The sequence below is a fragment of the Lathamus discolor genome, chromosome 4 (assembly GCF_037157495.1).
Source record: "Lathamus discolor isolate bLatDis1 chromosome 4, bLatDis1.hap1, whole genome shotgun sequence".
Classification (NCBI taxonomy): Eukaryota; Metazoa; Chordata; class Aves; order Psittaciformes; family Psittacidae; genus Lathamus; species Lathamus discolor.
In genome coordinates, this window is record NC_088887.1 from 83,390,569 (window position 1) to 83,415,304 (window position 24,736).

Sequence of the window (24,736 nt, forward strand, 5' to 3'; positions counted from 1 at the left end):
AAACCTCGGGAAAAATCAACAGGCTTTCTGTATTTCTAACACAAACAGTAATTTTCGAATTGCTTTGTAGAATTGTTTTTCTACTTTCTTCACCTCAAGGTAGCTTCTTCAACAAATAGCGGTCCTTTGAGGTTCTCAATTATGTTACCACTGGTAAACAAACCATTTCTATTCGTGCAAGTCTTGAGAGGCACTTGAGCTCATTTTAAGTCTACACCTCTGAACTGCTAGCTTTCTTTTGCAAATCTCAGTGACAAGTGTCATTCTGCAAGACAGACTGTATTGTGTTTATACTGTAAAAAGTCACAAATTAAACAAGAGCATGCCTGCTAAACAAAAATGTATTAATCTTTCAGTGCAAAAGGAAATTCTGTAACTGCGGGAATACCCATCCATAAATCCCTCAAAGTATTTCACACAGTTGCATTTTGCATGGTTTCTGATTGTGTTGAAGTGGATGCTAGATGTTTTCATGACTGTCCTTTGTATTTCAGCCCTTGAACTTGCTGTTTTACTTTCTGCACTTCTCTCAGTGTTACTGTGAGCAGAGATGGTCTTGTTCTTTTGTCTAGGACAAATTGAAAGGGGTCCACTTCTGGTTTTTTCCATTTCCTGCTAGAAGGAATGAAGGGGAATGGGAGGTATCTATCTTGAGGAAACCTAAGTAGGTACATAACTCTAAGTAGTAGTGGCTGCTAATAACTCACACGTTGTAGTGCTGAAAAACCACACCAGATAGAAGTAGAGAGCAGTAACCTCGCCAACAGCTGAACACTGATACGGCTCCTACTTGGTAAGGTACTCAGACATGGCTGTATCTGAAGTTAATCTGTTTCAAATGCCTGGGTTGGTGGTAGTGCATTTAAATAAGGTATTCATATTTATTCATGCAGGTATGCATAGGAGATATGGTTAGGAATTGATCCTAGCTAGAAGTCACGTGACCTTAGAAAACTGAGTCAGCTATGGAAATGTTATATTTCCTTTCTCAGTATGAACCATCAGCTTCTTGAAACTATAAACTTCTGTTTCAAAAGGCAGTATTTCTGCTATGATAGATAATCTAGCAAATCTGACAGGGTGTCTGGAGCTACCAGACTGTGTGTCAGCATTCTTGTATCTAATGCTTTTGCCAAGCTTCATACACTGTCCTTGAGCTGTGGATCTGTCTTTCCAGTGCAAATACCATAAAGGAATCCCTGAGTTCTATGAGATTTTCTAGGTGATTGAATCTGAATTTACAGAGGAGATTTTCATCTTGAATATGTCTTTAACTGTAATGCTTAGAAAGGTTGCTATGCTCAGCTGAAGAAGTTGAAGTTACATGTTATGTGGAAGTTACATGTTATGTGGTTTCATTGTTCTTTGAAATTGCACGAGTATGTTGGTGCTCAGGCCTAGTCACTTCTTCTGAAAAGTACTGCTTAGTTTAGCCTAGATGAGCTCAAGAGTACTTACTAGCAGGCCCAAGATGATCTGTCATAGATTCACAGGATGTTTTGTGTTGGAAGGGACCTTAAAGATATTTAGTTCCAACCGCCTGCCATGGGCAGGGACAGCTAGACCAGATTGCTCAAAGCCCCATTCAGCCTGACCTAGAACACCTCCAGGGATGTGGGGTATCCACTGCTCTGAGCGACCTGTTCCAGTGTCTCACCACCCTGTGCATAAATATGTAAATACAAAGGTGGTGCTTGACAGTCATCTTCTCTTGAAGCCTCTAAGGAGGCTTGTGATTAACAGATGTCTATAGTTAATGTCCTTTAAGTAAAACAGAAGCCCTTTTTTGTTGCAGTAATCTTCATACAGTAATCTTGGATAGCTTTGTCCCCAGACTAATTTCAAAAGTCAGATTGAATAAAACTACAGTAAGAGCACCTTGCTAGCTGAGACACTATAATATTCTACTTTTTGCAGATATTTCACTTGCCTTCCATTTTCTGCTCTCCTCATTAATTTGATAATTAATGCTGGGCCTGGATGTTATCTTATTAAGTGCTAATTTTTAGGAATGATTCAGAAGAGCATATACATTAAACCCCCCAAATCAAACAAAAACACCCACACTTCAAAAACATCCCTGTTCAGATTTTCTATATGAACACCTCTACAAAACATCTAAACAACACCCAAAACCGTTTACTGTGAGCCTTGCCTCTTCTTGAAATGTCTCGAGATCGGCCAACAGTGTAATATGGATCCACCGGTGGCCAAAATATCCTTTTTCCTTGACTGTTGTGTGAGCATTTAATTTTCAGCCATTAAAGGGTTCTTAAAGCTTAGCAATTTTCTATAACCTTTCAGAAATGTCATCTAAATTCTTTTTGTAACTTGTCTTCAAGTTATAGACAGCTCTTTTGTTTTATCACTAGTACCACTTTACAGCATAGAGAATTAGTAACATGAACTGACTTTGGACAGAGATTATCAGAGATGGTTTCTGTGGCAGCAATATTTCAAACTTCAGTGTATCTGCCATTCTCCATCCTGTTTGCTGCTTACTCCCTTTGTGATTCGTACCTGTGTGTGCTGTAAGAGGGAAGTTGACTACTTTAGGTCTGTTTCTTCAAGATGTGAGAATTAGAGAAGGCCATCTAATGCATATTCTATTTCTGGTAAGATACTGTATTAGACTGGGCAGTATAGCAGGAAAATGTAAGCATGTTTATGGGTTTGTGAATCCTGTGGGGTTTTCCAACTGTATTATTTTTATTAGAACATTCCAGCTAGCTAGAAAAACTAGCAAACTTGCTGAGTATGCCGGAAAGATATTGTATGTGCTTCATTTAGCATTAAATTTGTTAGATAAAATGACTGATGCTGGATATTTGTTCGGGTTATGAAGCAGATACTTAAGAGTGTGGAATAGGTGTCCTGTAGTAGAGATCTCCTTCCTGTGTGTAATCAGCGAAACGAGCGCCTTACAAGCAATATAATACTATGTAAGTAGTTTTGCCAGCAGAGCAGGAAGGAAAGAATGGATGGTGTAGGAAAGAATGGATGGTGTAGGGTCATAGTTTCAGACTTGTAGAGAAAGTGGTCACTCCCCCCTCCTCACCACCCCACTCCCCCCAAAATATGGGCAGAATTCCAGAATTCTTTCCTTACCTGTTTTTCTTAGAAGTAGCTGACCTGTTTTCAGTAGAGGTGCGGTATATTCAAATATATGCTGTATAGTTTTTCAGCCTTCCTAGTTTTGTAGTTTGGTGAAACTTATAGACACTGGAAAAATGAATAATGAAAAGTTTGGTTCTGTTTCATTTACTTCTGTAGGGTTATACGACAGACTGAGAAATCTTTACAGAATGGGTTTATTAAAAGAAAAAGTCTTTGGGGTAGGATAAAGACTAACACTCTCAGAAAATTAGAATTCAGTTGTTATAGTTTAGAATAGCCCTCACTAAATGCTTTTGCAGTTAAATTGTGCGGTAAGCTCTTAAGTTTTATACAGTGGAGAGTGCTTTAATAACTTTTATGGGGGACAAAGGAGTATTATGCTTTTGATGAGAGAGGAGATCCTAGCATAAAATAGCATGTTATCAGAACAGTAAGATCTCTCGTCAGACAAACTAGAACTCTCATAGTCTCACTATAATGAGAATAAATTAGACAGAAGCAGAGAACAGTGTCTGTATTATGTTGATATAAACTGCAGTCTACATCTTTCTCTTACAGATTGTCATACTGAAGGGCAGAATATCCTTTTCACTGATGGAGAATACATTAATCAAATAGCAGCATCTAGAGATGTAAGTCTTACATGTATTGGGTAAACTACTTTGAACTGAACTGAATTGTTTTATTTTACAATACTTACAGCTTCCTTTTTCCTTCCTGTTTGGCTTTTTCATTAACACTGAAATCCATGCAGCTAGAGATAGCTAGCTAGATAACTAGTGAGAAAATACTGCCACATTTGTGCGTAAAGGAGTGGTAGTTTAGTACCTATCCACACAGTTTTGATTTTTGATAGATTTTTCAGGTATTTTTCAGATAAGTTTTCAGGAAAAAAATTGTTGCTCTTCCTGAGGAAAATAATCTTATGTGGAATAATGTTTTTTTAACATGTTATTGTTCAGGGTCTCTATGGGATAAGCTTCTTAGAGCTTAATTTTTTTATTTATTTATTTTTTAACTTGATTCCCTATAATTGCTTTGGTACCTGTTGGGGAATTTCAGCCAGATTTAATACAGGAGGTATGAAAGATACTATGTTCCAGTAGATTTTCTTATATGAAAATTGCTGAAGAAAACAGAGAACAGCTAAAACTGGTTTTGCCCCTACTAGAAACATTTAGTTGGCTCTACAGCTTTGGCCAACAGGCAGACAGTTACTATGTTCCTAGTTCTGGACTGGTCCTTGTTTTTAGAGAAAGCTGTAAAACAGGGATGGGGTGAGACAGGGTTGTTGAGAGATGCCGGACATGCATCTATAAGAAGACCAGGATCAATCCATTTTCATGCTAACAGAACAATTGTGGGGGTTTTAACACAGCCAGAATTTTGGGTTCTGAATCGGGAGAATTAGGCAGCTTAAAAGATAGATGTAAATAGTTGCAAAAGCAAAATTCCTGTATTAAAATTCGAAGTTAAGTATTTCTATAGCAATTTACTATTTTCATAGTGTTTGTAGTATTTTTTAATACATTTAAGGTCTGTTCAGCTCATCCTGTTTGGCATTTTCTTCTTTTCTCCTCTATAATAAATGTTACTTTATCAATGTGTCCTCTAATAACTTAGTCTGAAATAGTATTATATGGATGTACTTAGGCCAGGTAAAGTAAATTAATGCATTTATTCCACAGTCTAAAGTAGATTTCTAAAAAAATATTTATTTATTTATTGCAGGATGGCTTTGTAGTGCGAATATTTGCAACAAGTACTGAGCCAGTACTGCAACAAGAACTGCAGCTTAAGCTTGCTAGAAAATGCTTACATGCATGTGGCATCTCCTTATTTGATCTGGAGAAAGACCTGCACATTATCAGTAAGTCCACTTCTTTGAAGGTTAATAACAAGCCTAGTAATTCAAATAATAAAACTGAAACACTGTCCTTGCCTTTGTTTGGATTTATTATGTGCAAGAATGTGTAGCTCGGTTATAAACATGAGGAGAAGTACAAGGGTTTTGAAAGCTCTTATTTGACTCATAGTAATCCATATGCCCAGTCTGAAACACCTTTTTGTCTATAGCATTATCCATGGTTTTCCAGTGTTTTCCTCTAGTTCTGTAATAAATACAATATTATTTGAAGCTTGGGCTTCATAGTAGCACTCCTATAACATGTATTTAAGCTACAGAGCTCTTTGCTGTGGGTCAAAGTTAACAGAAGTTGAAAGGACTGCTGGCTGTATTAATGGAAAAGAAATGCACTGAAAAATACTAAATACATGGAAAAAAATTCTTTGCATCAGAATTTCAGTTGCAAAATTCTTGGTATCTGTGAAGGTAATTTGGAGAAATATCAGTTGGCTTTTGCTTTGAGTTTTTTTGTTTGCATTTTTTTTTCTCTGTTAGCTGTCTGTTCTTGGCACTGTCAGAACAAATGCATCTTTGGCTACATGGAGCTTTTGTCTGACCAGTTTCTCCTATGCTAGTGCTTTTCCTCTTTGAACAACTCTGTCATGTCTATCCCAGTAAGCCACATCGTGGCAGCAAAACTTTGTTTCACTTGTAACTTTCTGAGAACCTTCATTATGAGACATTCTTCCTGGCAGATTTAAGTCTGTAAACTGGTCTGTGAAAGTGGCTGTCTAAACTGTTCAGTTAACGCAGTCTTACTTGCACAGGTACAGGGTTTGATGAGGAATCAGCTGTCCTTGGTGCTGGAAGAGAGTTTGCTCTAATGAAAACTGCTAGTGGAAAGGTACTGAAAATGTTCTGTAGTAAAGAACAAATTGCATCAATGTATTTTTAAATGCTTTTTAATTTATTTTCTCAAATTCCTTTCTTGCCTTTTTAGTATGTTAGAATGAATTTATATGACTGTATTTAAAAACATTTTTGGAGCCCATGTTAAAGGGAAAAAGACAAATGGTTATTTGAAAGCATAAACAGATGGTGTTGGAAACATTGAGAAATCTGTGTCTTGGGTTTATAGGAATTGCTGTAGCCAATCTCACTTAGAGACAGTATGAGGTTTGTTTTAGATTTGAAGGGCAGAATTACCTTTTGTCTACAAATGATGTACATTAGCAGAATTTTTTACCTCGTAACTTTGCATAAGTCTCACCACTGTAATATGTTTAAATCCCAGCCTGATTTTTCTGATACCTCAGAGAATTATTGACTTCCCCTATGCAGAGTTTTTCAATTCATTCCTTTAAACCTCTTTGGATCGGTTTCATATGTTGGTTCTGCTCAGTGGAGACTGTATTTCAGAAGCATTTGAATATTCATTGAAATGTAAAAATAATTTTGCTTTCTGTCACTATGACTTTTTACATGATTTACTGTGTTTCTATTTTGGTTTGGGAAAATAATGTTATTTAACTTGTATAGGCATAGTTCTTTGTTTTCCTGTGTTCATATTTGTGGGGTTTTTATTGGAATAAAGACCTTGCTCTGCTGCTTTCAGAACAGTGTGAGTGCTGAAAATGTTTGTAAATAAATGCAGCCATTTTTTCATAATAACATTTAATGGCGTGAAACAGCATTTGATCAAGCAGAACTCTTCAGGCATCAGAGGAGAGAGATTAGTTTGATCTTCAGACTAACAAATGCCTCTTCAATATAAAATTAACAGATTCCTAGTTTTGATATCTAAAGTTCTGTGTCTAGGTATGAAATACACTTTATAAAACAATGAAAATGGCTTTAAGTGCCCACATAGATTAATACACCCATTTTATAGTACTATTGAAAAGCATGGTTCTAGAGGAAACTTTTTAGTCCATATTAGTAGTTTTGTTTGTTGATGTGGAATATTTTATTCTGTGTTATGTACTCGGTGGCCACTGTGAATTTACTGAAAATAAGTTTTAAAAATGTGTTGAAGCATATTCAAGGTTGTAGCAGTTTGGTATTTTAAATTTACTATCATAGTACCATTTTGGTTTTGCGCAAAGCAGACATTTTTCTGAAATTTTCTAAATGCTTAATTTTCTCTAGGTAGTTTCTCCTGAACAACTCTTTTTGTTGTGTTTAATTCATCTAGCCAAACAATTATATGTGAAAACTAACTGTGGCACAGTAGAAAGCACATTTTAAAACGAGCAGAATCTAATCAGAATGTTTCCCCCATTAAGGTGAAATTCACAGGTTTAGGGTAGAGGTACTGAAATGACAGGATTTAAAAACAGTGAAACTTGAAAAATTATGCAAGTTTTAAGTGCGGTGGCATAACTGAAAATGATAAACTGTTTCCTTCTAGATTTATTATACTGGTAAATATCAAAGCCTTGGTATCAAACAAGGTGGTCCTTCAGCAGGAAAATGGGTGGAACTCCCAATCACAAAATCTCCAAAGATCATTCAGTTCTCTGTTGGACATGATGGCTCACATGCCTTACTTGTTGCTGAAGATGGGAGCATATTCTTCACAGGTTCTGCTAGTAAAGGAGAGGATGGCGAATCAAGTATGTATTATGCTTGCTTGACTAATGGTTGATAAGCCTATTAACCACCTTTTAATTTGAAAATAAAGGGTTTAACGTTTTCCAAGAACAGGTAAGCATGCCACTGGGTTTGAATTTTATGTGAGCCACAGGTCCTGACTACTAGTGCCACCATGTCGCCCAGCAAGAGTTGCTGATCTCACTTTTTGTACAGTTTGGATTGTGTGATGGGAGTGCTGTTTTAGAGTTATCCTGAGAAAAGGCAGTCCTAAGTGTGGTCAAGAGGCCATGCTGTCTGCCTGGGACTTTGAAATACTGAAGAGCCAAACTTTTGCCTCTTCACAGTTCTTTTAGGGAACTTTGGAAATGTGTGTTTTGCCAGTTAATGCCTCTCCGTAATGGAGAAGTACATTGATTAGAAATTGTAGAAGCATGGTCTTCTGTCTTCAAGCAGAACTTTTCAGACATTAGAGAAGACAGATTAATTTGATTAACTACACTAATGTATTCCGCAGGAATGTGCGGGGTTTCTAATGTAATGTGACTAAAATACAGTGGTACATATGAAGTGGATTCTTGAATATATTCAGGGGGAAGGGAGTTAATAGTAGTACTAATAGTACTTTTACGCACCTGTGTAAAAGTATTTGGATAACAAACTTGGTATGTGCTATAGTAACTTTGTGGAGTCTTCTTAAATGCAAAACTATGTGGGACAAAATCATGCTACTTTCTTCAGTAAATGTAAAGGAAATTTAAGAGATTGAAAGAAAAAGATTGCAGGAAATATACTTGCAGGCACAAATTTCAAGATTTCTTTGAGGAATTATTGGGAAGTTAGCCAAAACACAATTGGACTGATAATTTTTGTTGTGTATATAATTAAGCTACAACTTCAGATGAAACAGAAGTTTAACACTTTGAAGTAAATTGCTGTCACTGCTTTTGTTTGAACTAACAAAATTTAGGTGAGAAGATTTTGTGCTTTACCAGATCTTGCTGAAAAGTCCATCCGAGAAACTGCACAAGGTCTTTCTGAGTTCTTTGAAAGCGCAGCTCTCTTCTGACTTACCCAGTTCTCTTATCCACTCTGAGCCAAATTAAGAAGTGACAATGCACAAGTTTTATTTTTTTTCCCCTGATTTCTTTTAAATTTGTGTTGGGAGACAGGGTGTGTGTGTGTTCTTTGTCGAAAGTTGGTAATTGTCATCAAGTGAAAGTAGCTGGCAGTTCTGTCACTTGCATGAAAATTCGCAGGCAGTAATGGCACCTGTGAGTGGTTTTATCCAGTCTTCAGCTATGTTGTTACTGTTTCATTTGAGGCCAGATTGCAAACAATGATATTGGGGTGAGTTGGGGGAGTTTAGTACTTTTTCCTCCTTTTTTTTCTCTTGTGGGAATATGTTGTGACTGAAAGTTTTTGAATCAGGATTTTAATAAATAGAAGATTTAGTATGTTCTTAAAAAAAAAAAAAAAGAGAACAGAACTTGTGTAACATTTCTGTGTGGATTTATTGTACATATATTGCCATAGATATTCTCCTCAGTTGACGATGAGGACTTTTTTAATATGCTCTGCTTTGTGAAGTTCACAAAGTTAGTTCAGTATATGTTGTGTGTGTGTACATGTATATAAAAAGAAAACCTTTAAGAGTCATTCCTGAAAGTTACCTATGTAATGATGACTTTGTTTGCCCTAAAATTTTTTGAGAGAAACGAGTGTAATTCAATAAAAATTAGACCAGGAGATCATATAGATGGAATTTGGTTGGTTTGGTTTTTTTCCTTTTTGGTCAGTGGCAATCCAAAAGCTAACACCTAATTAAAAACAACAGAAAACAAAAAAAAGTTACTGTGGTTTTGAAAGTTTGGGATTTTTTGGTTTTGGGTTGTTTTGTGGTTTTTGTTTTTTTTAATAGAATGACTTGTAGTGTATCTATTTACTTAAAGCTAAAAGCAGACGGCAGTCAAAACCATACAAGCCTAAAAAAATTATTAAAATGGAAGGAAAGATTGTCATATCTACAGCGTGCAATAATGGCAGCAGTTCTGTAATTTCGAAAGATGGAGAACTCTACATGTTTGGAAAAGATGCCATTTACTCTGATAGTACAAGTAAGTTAATATTTGTTTGAGTGATTTCTCAACTACAGTAACTAAGTCTGGAATGTTTTAGCCTGTGGAATTTTGTGTGTTTCTTACTCTCCTAATAGAATTTTCCAATTTCTGCTGATTCAGCCAAGTATGACAGAAGGATAGAAAGAGAAGAGTTTCATTAGATTCTGTATATTTATATAACAGCACTGGTGAGAAATACCTGAATGAATGCTTCCACTAAGAAGAAAAAACAAAGATGATTTGTTGTATTAATCTGACACTAAAAGGCCACAGGGGGAAATGTCACAGAAATGAGATGTTATGAATAAAGACTGTAGGAAACCAAGCTTTATACGTTGCTCACAAACAAGACAGACTGTTTTGACTTCACAGGTGATCCAGTACATCTCAATTTAAATGAAATATTAAAGAAATAAATTTCAATGGCATTATGACAATTTCAGAGTCGTTTTTCAGAACAAGTGATTTGCAGCAGTGTTTGCTTTGGCTTTCCTTCCTTGGCAGAACAAATGGTCTAGGCCTAATTTAACTTTTACTTTTTATTCTAGCACTTGTTTTTTGTATTTGCTGATTTTCTTCCTTGACATTGATCTAAAAATTTGTCATATTTCCCAGCAATTTTGTTATAATCAGTGAAGTATGTTTCTTACGTAGAAAGTGCAGTTTATCACTCAACTTTTTAATGTCTTATAGGCTTAGTAACAGATTTGAAAGGCCATTTTGTGACTCAAGTAGCCATGGGCAAAGCTCACACGTGTGTGTTAATGAAAAACGGAGAAGTTTGGACATTTGGTGTAAATAATAAAGGACAGTGTGGACGAGACACAGGCTCCATGAGCCAGGGAGGAAAAGGTAAGAGACCTAGATTTTTACTTTTGTTTGCTGGAAAAGGTTACAATTGAAACCATAGCTAAGCATTTTATTATAATTCCAATACTAAAGCTTAAGTATATGCAGCATGCTTGCATGCTTGCAAAAAAAACAGGTATGGATGCTGTCACTTCAACTGTCGGCTATTTAGTGTTCTGCTCATACTAATAAACTTAGTTACATTTAGAAAACAAAGTTCAATTACTTTTCTTTAGTGGGTGAAAAAGCTTTTCTGTTAAAAAAAAAAAAAAAAAAAAAAAAGAATTAAACCAAAACTCATCACTTCTTGTCTAACTATGTGCTGTTTTCCTAGTAAGAAAAAATTTTCTACCTGCAAACAGCATTTAGTCCTGAGGCTTTTTTGCCTAAACAGGCATAAATGCAAGTCTACATCTTCCTCTACACAACTGAACTTTCCCGTTACTACTAAGTATAGGTATGAAAAATCAAACTGATTCACTTTTGCCTGATTGGAGTATTTTATATATGACAAGTAAATGACCTGTTACTTGCATGCTGAATATAAATGCTTCATTTCCCTCTTCGTTGTAAAACCTAGCTATATACCATGCCCATGCTCAGAGAGGTTTCAAAAGTGTCATTGTGCTGGCAGAGGGTGCAAATCAAGCATGCTTAGGCATTCCTTTTAAAACCTGGTCTGTGAGTGTTTGTCATAGCTTCCTCAGTAGCTAATGTCAGTCACACAAAAACAGCTGTTTCTTGTTTCATTGTCTTAATTAGGTTTTGGAGTTGAGAACATGGCAACAGCAATGGATGAAGACCTAGAAGAGGAGCTGGATGAAAAAGATGAGAAGTCCATGATGTGTCCTCCAGGCATGCATAAATGGAAGCTAGAGCAGTGTATGGTGTGCACTGTATGTGGAGATTGCACAGGCTATGGAGCTAGCTGTGTTAGTAGTGGGCGTCCTGACAGAGTACCTGGAGGGTAAGGAAACATATGGAAATACACTTGCTATAGTGTAAACTGAGCTGATGTATTCTTAAGCTTCAGTCTGAGGTGAAATCATATCTAAAAAGAAGCTGCGCTTTTAAAATCAGAAGTAATAACATTTTTCCAAATACCTTGATGGTTGTAGGTGATTCAGTTTTAAACACATTTTTTTACATTTCTTTAGCCTATAGGCCTTTATTAGGAGCTACTGAATATAAGCACCAGTATAATCTTTCTCGTGACAGAGCTGCTGGCTTTGGCATAACCTTTCTCAATCCTATGATGGAAGCTTTTTTATCTTGCTTTTCTGGTTGCTTTTATTTGTCACCTCAGGGTTGAGCTGCATAAAGGGCTACTGCTTTACATATTGCCATTACTATTTCTTCAGCATTGCATGTACTTATTTTTTCCTTATGTTTTCATGTGGTTTGTGTTTAATTAAATGGAGAAAAGATAATGCTGAGAAGTCAGTTCACATATGCCAGTCAGTGTATGCAGCCTGGCACCATACAACAGCAACTAGGTTTTAAACTGCTGTGCTTTCTGTTTATCTCGGGAAAATGACATATCCACAGTAGAACAAACTAATTATGTTTTAGTTACCACGGCATCAGTAATGCATGAAAATAAAAAGTGATGAAGCAACTCTCTTTGCTGCAGAATCTGTGGCTGTGGCTCAGGTGAGTCGGGCTGTGCTGTATGTGGCTGCTGCAAGGCGTGTGCTAGAGAACTGGATGGCCAGGAAGCAAGGCAGCGAGGAATCCTTGATGCTGTAAAAGAGATGATACCTTTAGATCTCTTGCTGGGTAAGTTATACAAAATTAGCAATATTACTTTTAATTTTCTTTCTTACTACACTTCTATGTCCGTCCGCCCCCATTAATAGACTCAATGCCACTGCTGACTTCTGAAACATGATTTGGAATAACACATTAGTTTAGTAATACGTTTGTTCTCTTCAGTTAATATTTTGATTCTTTTGTATGATAAAACTATCTTAAATAATCCAGTTCTTTCTTTCCAGTAAAATTACTGAGATTTTAGGATTACAGGATAATGTTAGTTTAAAATTGTTGAAATGGATAAAATATTTCTTACTAAAGAAATTTGTTTATTGATGATATAGCAAAGTGGCATCATACTGGTAAGTGAAATATTTTAAACTTGACCTTCCTTGTAGACGTGTGCCGTTTTGATCTGTGTGGTTATGATGCTAATGCTGATGCTACGAAGTTGTTCTGTCCTGTTTTGATAGCCTGAAAATTTTATTATAATCCTTTTATCAGTGTTTTTTTTAAATCACATAAAAGAGTAGGAATCTTGTTTCTTGAAGATGCTTTCTTTTTTAGTCTTAGAAATTTTCAGAGTGAAAAAGCTGCCAGGAATCTGAAAATTGCTTTAAAAAAAGAACCCAAAACACCTCCCACTCTAGATTGTCTCCCCAAAAATACCCATCTTAGAGGAAAAGATACCACTTGGTATGATTATTGGAAACTATAGTTTGGGATCTTTCCCCGTAAGATCTATTATCACATTTTTAATATTGTATTCTTGGTACTGGGCAGTTACAGGTGTTTGGAGATCAGACTTTCCTCTTCTTTTTTTTTTTTTTTTTTGGTAATGTTTATAGAATCGTAGAATTATAGAATAGTTAGGGTTGGAAAGGACCTCAAGATCATCTAGTTCCAACCCCCCTGCCATGGGCAGAGACACCTCACACTAAGCCATCTCACCCAAGGCTTCGTCCAACCTGGCCTTGAACACTGCCAGGGATGGAGCATTCACAACTTCCCTGGGCAACCTATTCTAGGTCCTCACCACCCTAACAGGAAATAACTTCCTCCTTATAGCCAATCTAAACTCCCCCTGTTTAAGTTTGAACCCTTTACCCCTACAGTCCCTAATGAAGAGTACCTCCCCAGCATCCCTATAGGCCCCCTTCAGATGTTTAGATTTACATAGAGCCCTTAATCCTGCATAGATGTATGGTTATAGTATCTGGTATAGAAAAGGACCATAAACCAGTCAGATATGTGGCTTAAAGTATTTATACCACCAATTTATCATGGGGGTTGTGAGGGATTAGAAAATTAGATTCTAATACTTAGTGTGGGATTTTTGGTGGTTTTTTTCCCAACAAAATTAAGCCAAAGTTAAATGGAAACTGGAAGTGTTTCTCTTTCTAAGTTAACACTCAGGACCGCAAATAACCTCAGTGTGCAGTCCTGATACTTCCATACAAATATTTCTAAATATAATTTGGTTGTGGATGACTATCGTAGAAGTAGATTTCTCCTGATGGTGATTGTGGCAATACCAGCTCTGCTTCACAGCTCTATTCTCATGCATGACCAGAGAGGAGTTTTTGTTTTTTGCTAACCTCTGCTTTGCTAGCTCCTCTCTTAATGGAATAGACAACAGCTCTGATCGTGGGTTGGGCTGGGCATAGTTTGAGGTGAGGGCATTGACCACATTCATCTGGAGAAAAAAAAGCAGTGCTTTCAGATGGAGTTTTTGTTTGATATCGGAGCAAGGTATATTTTTTTTTAGGAAGTTGCAACTTGCTGAATAAAGTTGGGAAAAAGTTTTTCTTTTACTAGTAGTTTTATTCATTCAAGTATCAATATTTTAAAAATGTGATTTCTCAGTTTGCTTCAAGTTCCTATTAGTTGGCTAGTTTGGTAAGTAAGTCTGATTATAGACTGACATACATGTGCATTGAAGTAATTGCATGCTTTTTAGTAAGCACAAAGCATATAGTTGTATAGCATTCTAAAACAAAAAAATGCCTGATCTATTTCAAATGTTTTTAAAATATAACAAAGTTTATGCTTGTTTTAATAATTCTCCTTTCTGAAACTTTTTTGGAAAATTCAGGTAACTGTGACAGCTCATAACTAAATATAAATATATACCTAATAGAAAAAAAGTAATAAATACTGTTACGTGTTGTTGGAATTGTGGCAGGTTCATGAAAACCGGGTAATTTGTAGATGAGGCCTAAAACTCTTTTCCAGATTTACTCAACTCCTTTCTTTATTTCTAAATACCGTCAGCACCGTGTGAAGAGTAGGAAATAAGTAGGCTTTGGTTTTCATTTACTCTCACTTCTTCTAGGGTTTATTACCATCATAACAGTTGTTAGAAATAGGTTTACGTATTTTATTTTGTTAATCTATGTAGCTGTCCCTGTTCCTGGAGTAAATATTGAAGAACACCTTCAGTTACGGCAAGAAGAAAAGCGGCAACGTGTAAATAGGAGACATAGGTTGGAAGAAGGAAGAGGTAAGTGGCTTTCTTACTGATGAGAGGCTTGAATAGTTCAAGCAAACTTCTTAGTCTGTTTTCTAAGAATGGCAGTTAATTAGTTTTGCTCTGGTGAGCCAATACAGTAACCAGCCAGAAATCGAAACCTAAATAGCTAGTTTATTTAGCATGCTTTTGGAAAATTGTGAAAAATTTGCATGTCCACTGATAAGAATCAGAATTTTAATGGTAAAGAATAGCATTTTTGTATCACTTTCATATAGTCAATTTTTTTTTGTTTCCCAGCTGAGTAATAGTCTTCTAAAATGTAGATGCTAAAGCATATTTTCACCTGAAGTCTTTATATGCTTTTTTATACAAAGAATTTAAATGACTGCAAGCCTGTCCAGTGCTAGTTACCTATAATACACATTATTTAATTACTGTTCTAAATTATTTCTGTTGTATAATAGTAAGCAGAATTTCTTGTTTTATAAAATGAATTTTTCAATATTTGAGTAGCATTAAAAAAAAGACACACTGAGTTAAAACCCAGCAAGAAAACACTGCATAGTTTCAACATTTTTTTACCTTGTGTATTATCTGCCTCTGGAATTGTTGCTGATTTTCCACAAGAAATATGTTACTGTTATGTTCCTTCACAGGTTTTCAGCACTCTCTTTAACATACCTCAGTGTCTTAGTCTAGTAAATAATTAAAGTTGAGTGATTTAGACTGATAAAAATCATATTTTAGTGAAGCATGAGGATGTGGTTGGTAAGATTAGTGTGTGTTGAGAAGAGGAGCAACTTTATTGGAATGTTAGGCTTTTCAAGTTCCTGCTGTGTTAGTAAAATAGCAGTTTGAGTCTTCTCTTAGGAATTAGATAACTGGTTTTAGTCAGATACAAAATGCACATTGTAATCAAACCTGGCTCCTCTACAGGAAGCCAGTGAACCTTGTGAGGCAAACTGTGTGACTTTATTTCACTTGCATGTAAGAAGTTACTGGTCTTGTCACAAACAAGGAGCAACAGGAAAGATTAAGATTATTGTGTCCTGTGCGCATGGAAAAGGATGTTTGGAGGTTTTTTTCCTTCAATCTTCGTGGTTAATTTTAGATGTGAGGTGAAGAGGGGAAGCCTTTTTTTCTTCCTTTGCCTACGTCATGTTGGAGCTGCATTACATACTGGTGGCAAATACTAGGTACAGCTAGCAGACTTTTTTTTCTCTTAAATCCTCACTGAATGTCTGGACATTATTGAAGCTGCTGCTGTTCAGCCCAGGAAGGTAATGATGACAGAGCTAAGAGGCAAATTTCAGCTGAAAAAAAAAAACAACAAACCAGCAGAGAAACATTTCATTTTGCTTCCATTTCTGTGGTTAGAAGTAAAACCAGAGCAACTCACCTATTTTGTGTACCATCTGTCTTTTGGAAGCAAGTAACTCCCCTCCCTCCATCCAACCCCTCACACACATACACACACACTCACATACACACACACGCACACAAAGTTTTCTTTCTAACAGAGTCTCAGGGAATCAATATCAGGAATGTGTTGTTATTGTTGGCTTGATAGGTATATAGGGACTATAGTTAAATATATTGCTAGCGAACTTGTTGCACACATCCATTCTATAGCAAAAGAACATTGAAATGTCACACCTGTATGGCTACTGGAGCTAGTGGGGTATGTCTAGCTGGAAGGGTTGGAGATTATTCTTCTGTTTTGCTTCAGAATGACTTAAGTGATAAAGCTGGGGATAGTTTTTCACAAACACTTAGAGATCTTCATTTACATAATCAGGTGTGAAAATTTGATTTGGTAATTAATCTTGATTTACATAATCAGATGAAAAAAAATGGAGTTCTGTTGCTTCTCCATCCAAGTGCTGCAGTTTTCCATGAGCGGGTGTAAAGATAACACCATTCTTGAGGACTCTTACAATGCTGCTCTCTTCCCGAGAGAGACCAAGAACATTTAAATAATTACTAAGTTTTCATTTTGCTATGCAAAAAAGGTTTTGCACCCTGAAAAAAGAAAAAAAAGCAATCTGCATATTCAACATTAGTATAACTTAGCTTTCCCCAAAAACTAGTATTTGTGCATAGGTAACATAGCAGAATGAAATAGCTGTTTAGAAATCCAAAGAAGTGTTTCAACCTTTCACTTCTCTGCAAACGTTGCTTAGACAGTTCAAGGCCAGATTAGCATTTTGAGGGTGCACAGTGTTTTGTTTGTCAGGATTATGATGTCTGGGTTGTACTGTGTTAATGTGTGGCTTGTTCTTTTACACTTGATCAGTGAGAAACAAACTATGTGTAGTTTCTGATAGTCAGGAGTAGGATCCATCACTGAATGTTGCTGATCATTCTTTAGTTACAATTGGTGACCTTTATTTAACACATTTTCAGATCTTGAATGTTATGTGAACAAGAGGACTGTGAAAGCTTTTTAAATAAATAGAGGAATATTTTATTTCTAAACCAACCAAGCAAACAAAACAAACAAAAAGATCATAAAGAAACCTCTCACTCCTTTTGCCACCAAATGTGTTGAAATATGAGTATAGTTTAGGACAGAGGCATAAGAGCACAACTGTTGGAAGTATACTGGTTTTCACACTGCAGGCTTTTAAGTGATCAAATTATTTGTGTGTTTTAGTCCTGTTACAGTGACCTCTGATTTAAAAATATGTTCCAGTGGTCCACTTGAATTAAGGGAGAATGATGGTTATGTCTACAGGTGTGGCAGTTGTGTAACTCTTTTAACGAGGTCAGTTGTGGTCTCTTATATGGAAGATGAGTATTACCATTTTTATTTGCATTTTTCTGCAAATATGAAGTACGACTTTTGGGGGGGGGGGAAGTAGCTTTCATGAATAGCAACAATATCAATGACCGAGTTAAATGTTACTGTATTTTCAATGAAGAGCAGTTAACTCATCTCTCAAACATCTTACAAGTCACAGTAGCCTGCTACTGTTGTAAGGGATGTGTATGTATCTAGGCTGTTCAGCAGCACCACCTTGAGTAATAAGTATCTTCAGAAATTTTAGCTGCTAATGCTGAAGATTTTTTTTCTTTCTTTTAATTTTAACTTGAGACCATAGAATCATGGAATAGTTAGGGTAGGAAAGAACCTTAAGATCATCTAGTTCCAGCCCCCCTGCCATGGGTAGGGACACCTCACACTAAGCCATGTCAGCCAAGGCTCTGACCAGCCTGGCCTTCAAGACCGGCAGGGATGGAGCATTCACAGCTTCCCAGAGAAACCCATTCCAGCGCCTCACCACCCTAACAGGAAAGAACTTCTTCCTTATATCCAACCTAAACTTCCCCTGTTTAAGTTTTAACCCTTTACCCCTTGTCCTATTGGTACAGTCCCTAATGAATAGTCCCTCGTCAGCATCCTTGTAGGCCCCCTTCAGATACTGGAAGGCTGCTATGAGGTCCCCACGCAGCCTTCTCTTCTCCAGGCTGAACAGCCCCAACTTTCTCAGCCTGTCTTCATACGGGAGGTGCTCCAGTCCCCGGATCATCCTTGTGGCCCTCCTGGGGACTTGTTCCAACAGTACCATATCCTTTTTATGTTGAGGACACCAGAACTGCACACAGTACTCGAAGTGAGGTCTCATGAGAGCAGAGTAGAGGGACAGGATCACCTCCTTCAACCTGCTGGTCATGCTCCTTTTGATGCAGCCCAGGATATGGTTGGCTTTCTGGGCTGCAGGCACACACTGAAGCCGGCTCATGTTCATTTTCTCATCGACCAACACCCCCAAGTCCTTCTCTGCAGGGCTGCTCTGAATCTCTTCTTTGCCCAACCTGTAGCTGTGCCTGGGATTGCTCTGACCCAGGTTCAGGACCTTGCAGTTGTCGTGGTTGAACTTCATAAGGTTGGCATCAGCCACCTCACAAGCGTCGAGATCCCTCTGGATGGCATTCCTTCCCTCCAGCGTATCAACTGGACCACACAGCTTGGTGTCATCGGCAAACTTGCTGAGGGCGCACTCAATCCCACTGTCCATGCCAGCGACAAAGATGTTGAACAAGACCAGTCCCAACACCGATCCCTGAGGGACACCACTCGTTACTGGTCTCCAGCCGGACATTGAGCCATTGACCGCTCAATGTGTGCGGCCGTCCAGCCAGTTCTTTATCCACCTATCAAATTGATGTTTCTCCAATTTAGAGACAAGGATGTTGTGTGGGACAGTGTCAAACGCTTTGCACAAGTCCAGGTAGGTGACATCAAGTGCTCTGCCCCAGCCCATCAGTTCCATGGCCCCATCATAGAAGGCCTCCAGATTGGTCAGGCAGGATTTCCCCTTAGTGAAGCCATGCTGGCTGTCACCAAGCACCTTGTTGTTTTTCATGTGCCTTAGCATGCCTTCCAGGAGAATGTGCTCCAAGATTTTGCCAGGCACAGAGGTGAGACTGACTGGTCTGTAGTTCCCTGGGTCTTCCATTTTCCCCTTCTTGAAAATGGGGGTTATATTTCCCTTTTTCCAGTCATCGGGAACTTCACCTGACTGCCATGACTTTTCAAATATGGTGGCCGGTGGCTTAGCAGCTTCATTCGCCAGCTCCTTCAGGACCCGTGGATGGATTTCATCAGGTCCCATGGACTTATGAACGTTCAGGTTCTTAAGATGATCTCGAACCAAATCCTCTCCTACAGTGGGCCCAAGGTCTTCATTCTCACAGTCCCTGCATCTGCCTTCCAAGACTTGGGTGGTGCAGTCAGAACCTTTGCCAGTGAAGACCGAGGCAAAGAAGTCATTCAGCCTTCTCCAAATCCTGTGTTCTCCCGATAGCTTCTGGAGGGGGCCTACGTTGTCCCTAGTCTGTTTTTTATTCACTACGTACCTATAGAATCCCTTCCTGTTATCCTTAAAATCCCTATCCAAGTTTAATTCTAACTGGGCCTTAGCTTTCCTAACCTGGTCCATAGCTTTCTTGGCGACATCCCTGTATTCTTCCCCAGCTGCCTGTCCTTGCTTCCACCTTTTACAAGCCTCTTTTCTCCCTCTTAGTTTCCTCAGCAGCTCCTTATCCATCCAAGGAGGTCTCCTGGCCCTCCTGCTGCACTTTCTTCAAGTTGGGATACAACACTCCTGAGCTTGTAGCAGGTGATCCTTGAATATCAACCAAGACTCTTGGGCCCCCCTGCCCTCCAGGGCTATATCCCATGGAGCCTTACTGAGCAGGTTCCTGAAGAGGCCAAAGTCTGCTCTTTTGAAGTCCAGGGCAGTGAGCTTGCTACATGCTCTTCTCACTGTCCTGGGGATCTCAAACTTGACCATCTCGTGATTGCTGCATCCAAGGCTGCCCTGGAGCATCAAATTTCCAACGAGCCCTTCCCTGTTGGTGAGCACAAGGTCAAGCATGGGACCTCTCCTTGTCGGCTCCTCTATTACTTGCAGAAGGAAGTTGTCTTCCACACAATCGAGGAACCTCCTGGATTGCTTGTGCCAGGCAGTACCGTTGTTCCAACAGATGTCAGGGTGGTTGAAGTCCCCCATGAGAACAAGGGCCTGCAAGTGTGAGGCTTTTCCTATCTGTCTGTAGAGTGCTTCATCCACAGTGTCCTCTTGATCAGGCGGTCTGTAGCAGATTCCCGCAGTAATGTCCCCCATAGCTATTCTCACTTTTGCCCTGACCCACAAACTCTCTGTTAACTGGTCACGTGAAATGAGTCACAGCAGATTATGATATCACTTGCTATAATAGAATTGTAAGCAGTAAATAATTTTTATGTTTAGAATCAGTTATTCGTGTTGCTTCACTCTGGAAAAAAAATATTTGTGAACAAATTAGATTTGTTAAAATTAACAGCAGCTAAAAGTGTTTGAGTTCGGGACAATAAAATTATAATTTCAGAAACCCCGGGAGTTTCTTAATATTATTTTTAATTCTTTGCTGTTTTCGGTGCAACAAGTATATGCAGTGTCTTCAGGTGTTCTGCTTCTCTTCTGCCACAGGAATAGAGCTGCTTCACTCAGCTGCTTCTAGCTTAATGGCTGTGACGAGCAGTGAGGAGCGCTCAAAATCAATGCCACATTTTTGAGTCTGATGTATGACCTTTTGAGAAATAAAGCCAGCTATATTCATCACAACTTCTATGCTAATTCATACTAGCTCAACATAATTATTGATGTATGCTTCTCTGTTTTCCACTGCCTCTGTTCTGGTGAGAAGTGAAGGAGCTGATGTACCATATGAAGAAATGTTTATTGTTTTTCAAGCTGGTTTAGGGCTTGATATGAGTAGTGGGAGCTGAGTGTGGGAGCAGTTGCACTTTATTCAGTGCTAATGAGGAAGTTTTGTATGTTAAAATGTTCAGAATATTTTATAAGCCTTTTTTTTCCCTCTAAGTTTCCTCAGAATGTTCAGAGCATTCTAACATATGTTATTTTTCCTTTCTAAGAAACGCCTAATTTTTTTTAGTCTTTAGTCCATTAAATTATGCGTTAATGGATTACAGAAATCCATGGGCTACATGTACAATTAATGTAATAAACCTAACTTGACCATTTACTGAGTGAGCTAATCTTGGAGTACAGTTCTGCACTTAAGTTCAAGTAGAACTGTCACTATGGGATATTTATTGTTTCTTTGCATAATGGTTTGGTTTTATTACTAAGAAATGGCAACTTTACTTAGTCTTTCGAATTTAGGAAAACAAGATTATTATACAGTTATTATTCATTTGTTTCATTGCTTTTTATTTGATTTTTGTTTAACACACTGTTTCCATTTTGTGAGCTTTCCTATGCATGTGCAAAATGTTTCTCCTCAGGCCCCCTTGTATTTCCTGGTCCTATTTTTATGAACCATCGAGAACAGGCTCTAGCCAGAATCAGACCCCATCCAGCACAGCTAAAGCATAAACGGGACAAGCACAAAGGTATTTGGTCTTCCTTATTGGCTAGGGTGGAAACAAACCCATCTTCCCAGTCACTTCTTCTGTGTGCTGAATCTGTCTTCTCAAAGAACTGCACAAAATGGGTTCTGCCTTTCCTCTTGTTAGTATCTTGTTACCTGAGGAGAAAGAAACGCATTTAAATGTTGACCTTTTCTTAAAAGTGTAAATGTTTGGTAGTCTGCATCATCTTTTTTTCCTAAATATGCATTGTCTCTCTGTGTGTCTTTCCTCATTTATAATGTTGTCTCATTCCTAAGATTCTTTAATTTCACTGTACAAAACTTAAGCAGCTTCCAGGGACTTGGACTGCTGCATTGCTTTTGCGTTGGTTTTTTGAACTTTTGTGTTGTGTATCTGGTGTGATTGCTTTAATGTATCAATTCCAGGCTTGTTAATTCTAGCACACAGTTATTCGTTGGTGTTACCTTTTAACCAGCTCTTTTAGAAATTAAATATTTAAAATAATGTAAATAGGAACTTTTTTTTTCACTATCTTTGAATGGGGAAAATACAAATCAAAGTACAGATTTTATGTTGCAGTATTCTTGATTTAAATGTCCTTTTGCAGAATGTATGTAAGGAGGTGTCTTTGATATGTCTGATGGGTTTGTATGTCTGGAAAGCCACTTCATTGTACCTTAAATTTCTAAAGGTGTAATTTGTTCAGATGTGATTCCTCCCCACTCCCAACTTAGGAAGACGTAGTACATTTAAAAAAAAAAATCAGCTGAATTTATTAAAGTCGAGCTGTATCAAATCTGTCTGTAGTTTGTGTGTATCTGTATATAGCCATGGCTGTATGTATGTATATATAAGGGATAAATATGTAAAATACTGATTATAGACCTGATCAAAGTAAGCAGAAAGCTCCTAAAATGGTGAGGGCCTTGAAGTTTCAGCTATTTTCTGAAGAACAGCTAAGTATGAAAAGAATTGCTGGAATGCCATTTCGGTTGAAATAGCGGAAGTTAGTGGTAGTATTTGGCATGTATGCAAACAAATTGTGTGACAGCTTCAAGCTTTTGGGGATCTGATTTCAGTGTGTGGGTGATAGGTCTACCTAGTTATGAGCATACTGGATCATGAAATCATCATAAGTTTATAGAAATGAAAGCAGAATCTGGTCCTTTCTATTTGCATAACATATGTTCAATCTGTTTGAAAAACTTATCATCTGAGGCTTAAATCTTGATGGATTAAATAGAATATCCTATTACAATCTCCCTGGGACAGATTGGATGATGAAAGACAGAACATACAGAACCTAAATGCTGTCATTTGAGTGACAGTTTGCTGATGACCAGTATTCTTGAGCTGGATACTACTGCTGGTTTTACTGCTTGCAAGCCCTTGAGCTTGTAGGCAAATGCATAAAGGAGTATACTCATTCTGTGTATATGTGTACTTTTTTGGTATGTGTTAGTAGTTTTTCAGCTTTCAGCTCAGCTCTCCTTACAAGAGTATATTCATTAGTGTCAGTCTGAGGTTTACGTTGTTTCTTGGAGTTACAAGAACAATGTGAAGATCTGTATTGTGCTGAAAAATTTTGTCAGATACGCTCTGAAGAGCTGAGCATTTATTTTTCGTTGAGGAAAGTGGTATGTGAAGAAACGTTTATTTTAGTTCTTTGTGTCTCACGCTAAACACATAAGGAAGATTGTAACATCCTTACAGGTAAACTTTGACATCCTTCTCTGCCTCAGAAGACTGCTTCTCAAAAGACAACTATAAATTCCACTAGAAACTAGAAATGCCCCTTAACTTCTGGAAGAGCTTCCAAGGGAAAAAGGGAAACTGTTATCAAAACTGATGTTATCAAAATAATGGGAAAGGTGGGAATTGTGAAAAAGATAAGTGGTATACCTCATCTTAAAAGGCATGCCTCTTTTACTATACATAGGATGCAAAAGCAGTTATCAAGCAATCTGAAACAGGGATGTTGACTACAGTAAAAGCACCCTATGACGTTGAAATCAGCATGTTCTTTTGTTTTACTTTTGAATATGATGCTTTCCATACTGGCATTCTTACTTCAGATGATTCTGCTAAAGTAGTCTTGCAACTCTTCACACCAACCAGACCTTCAAGATCATAGGGCAAAGAAAATTTATTTTGACTGGTAGTATTGATGAGGCCAGTACTAAACTTGGTGGTACCTGTTCCTACTTCTCTGAAGCTGTAGAACTTCTCTGTAATGATATTTAAACTTGAATGTGAACAGCTCCTTCAGGTCTAACAATTGTGGCTTAATTTTAAGAGTGTATTTTATATGTATTTGTACATACTATCAAATTTACATGACTTTCATTTGTGGAATTCTTCTGCTGAATTGCTCAGTTGAAAACTCTTTCAGCTTCATCAAAATACCCATTTTATGGAAAGCTTGCTATTGTCATCTCATTTCACACTTACAGGGTCTGTGTATCAAAATCCTTGTTACAAAAAATACATGTTAAGCATAATCATAATCTTTCTGATCTATATCTGTGCCTTCATTATAGGTATAGATAGAAAGGAGTAGATACCACCTTCTTGGTATTCATGGAGTGCTTTGAGTACTAAGAAGAAAATGACCTTGTGCTTCATCCTCAATCTTCAGTGAGCTAGCGAATTCCCAGTATGCGTCTCCAATCCCCATGGACTTCATCACTGGCAATCTGAGTAAAAAAAAGATTAATGGAAGTCTATAGTTTTCTCAACTGTAGAAATGAACTGAATAGCAATTAAAACCAAAGTAAGCTCCTTGAATCTGTTAAGATTCTGCAAGCAAATACCACCTTTTTCCTGTATTTGGGAAAACAGTGTTCTAAATAACATGAAACCCAGAACCCTCAAAAGGTTAAAGGTTACATGAAACTGAACCTGCACTGATGGAACAAGCCAGAAGTGAACCATTTTTTCAAATGCTAATACAAACTTATTACGTGTTCAGAAAAATTTACTTGGAATGTACTTTTTAACTGTAAAATACTACATCTGAAGCATAGTTTGAAGCACTCATTGGAGAAAGCTGACAATGAAAACTTGTGCCTAAGATTTAATAGAAATAAATGATACTGCAG

At 37.6% G+C, this 24,736-nt stretch overlaps 1 protein-coding gene across 1 annotated transcript in view; it reads left to right on the forward strand.

Annotated features, from left to right (window-relative positions):
* The window catches only part of MYCBP2 (MYC binding protein 2), a 180,510-nt gene that overhangs the window by 45,928 nt on the left and 109,846 nt on the right, over positions 1 to 24,736 (forward strand). Inside the window, exons 9-18 of the mRNA XM_065678093.1 lie at positions 3,676 to 3,749; positions 4,849 to 4,987; positions 5,791 to 5,867; positions 7,374 to 7,578; positions 9,508 to 9,672; positions 10,369 to 10,527; positions 11,287 to 11,491; positions 12,158 to 12,303; positions 14,681 to 14,782; positions 21,549 to 21,656. Coding sequence (XP_065534165.1) covers positions 3,676 to 3,749; positions 4,849 to 4,987; positions 5,791 to 5,867; positions 7,374 to 7,578; positions 9,508 to 9,672; positions 10,369 to 10,527; positions 11,287 to 11,491; positions 12,158 to 12,303; positions 14,681 to 14,782; positions 21,549 to 21,656 — 1,380 coding nt within the window. The remainder of the gene's footprint in view (positions 1 to 3,675; positions 3,750 to 4,848; positions 4,988 to 5,790; positions 5,868 to 7,373; positions 7,579 to 9,507; positions 9,673 to 10,368; positions 10,528 to 11,286; positions 11,492 to 12,157; positions 12,304 to 14,680; positions 14,783 to 21,548; positions 21,657 to 24,736) is intronic.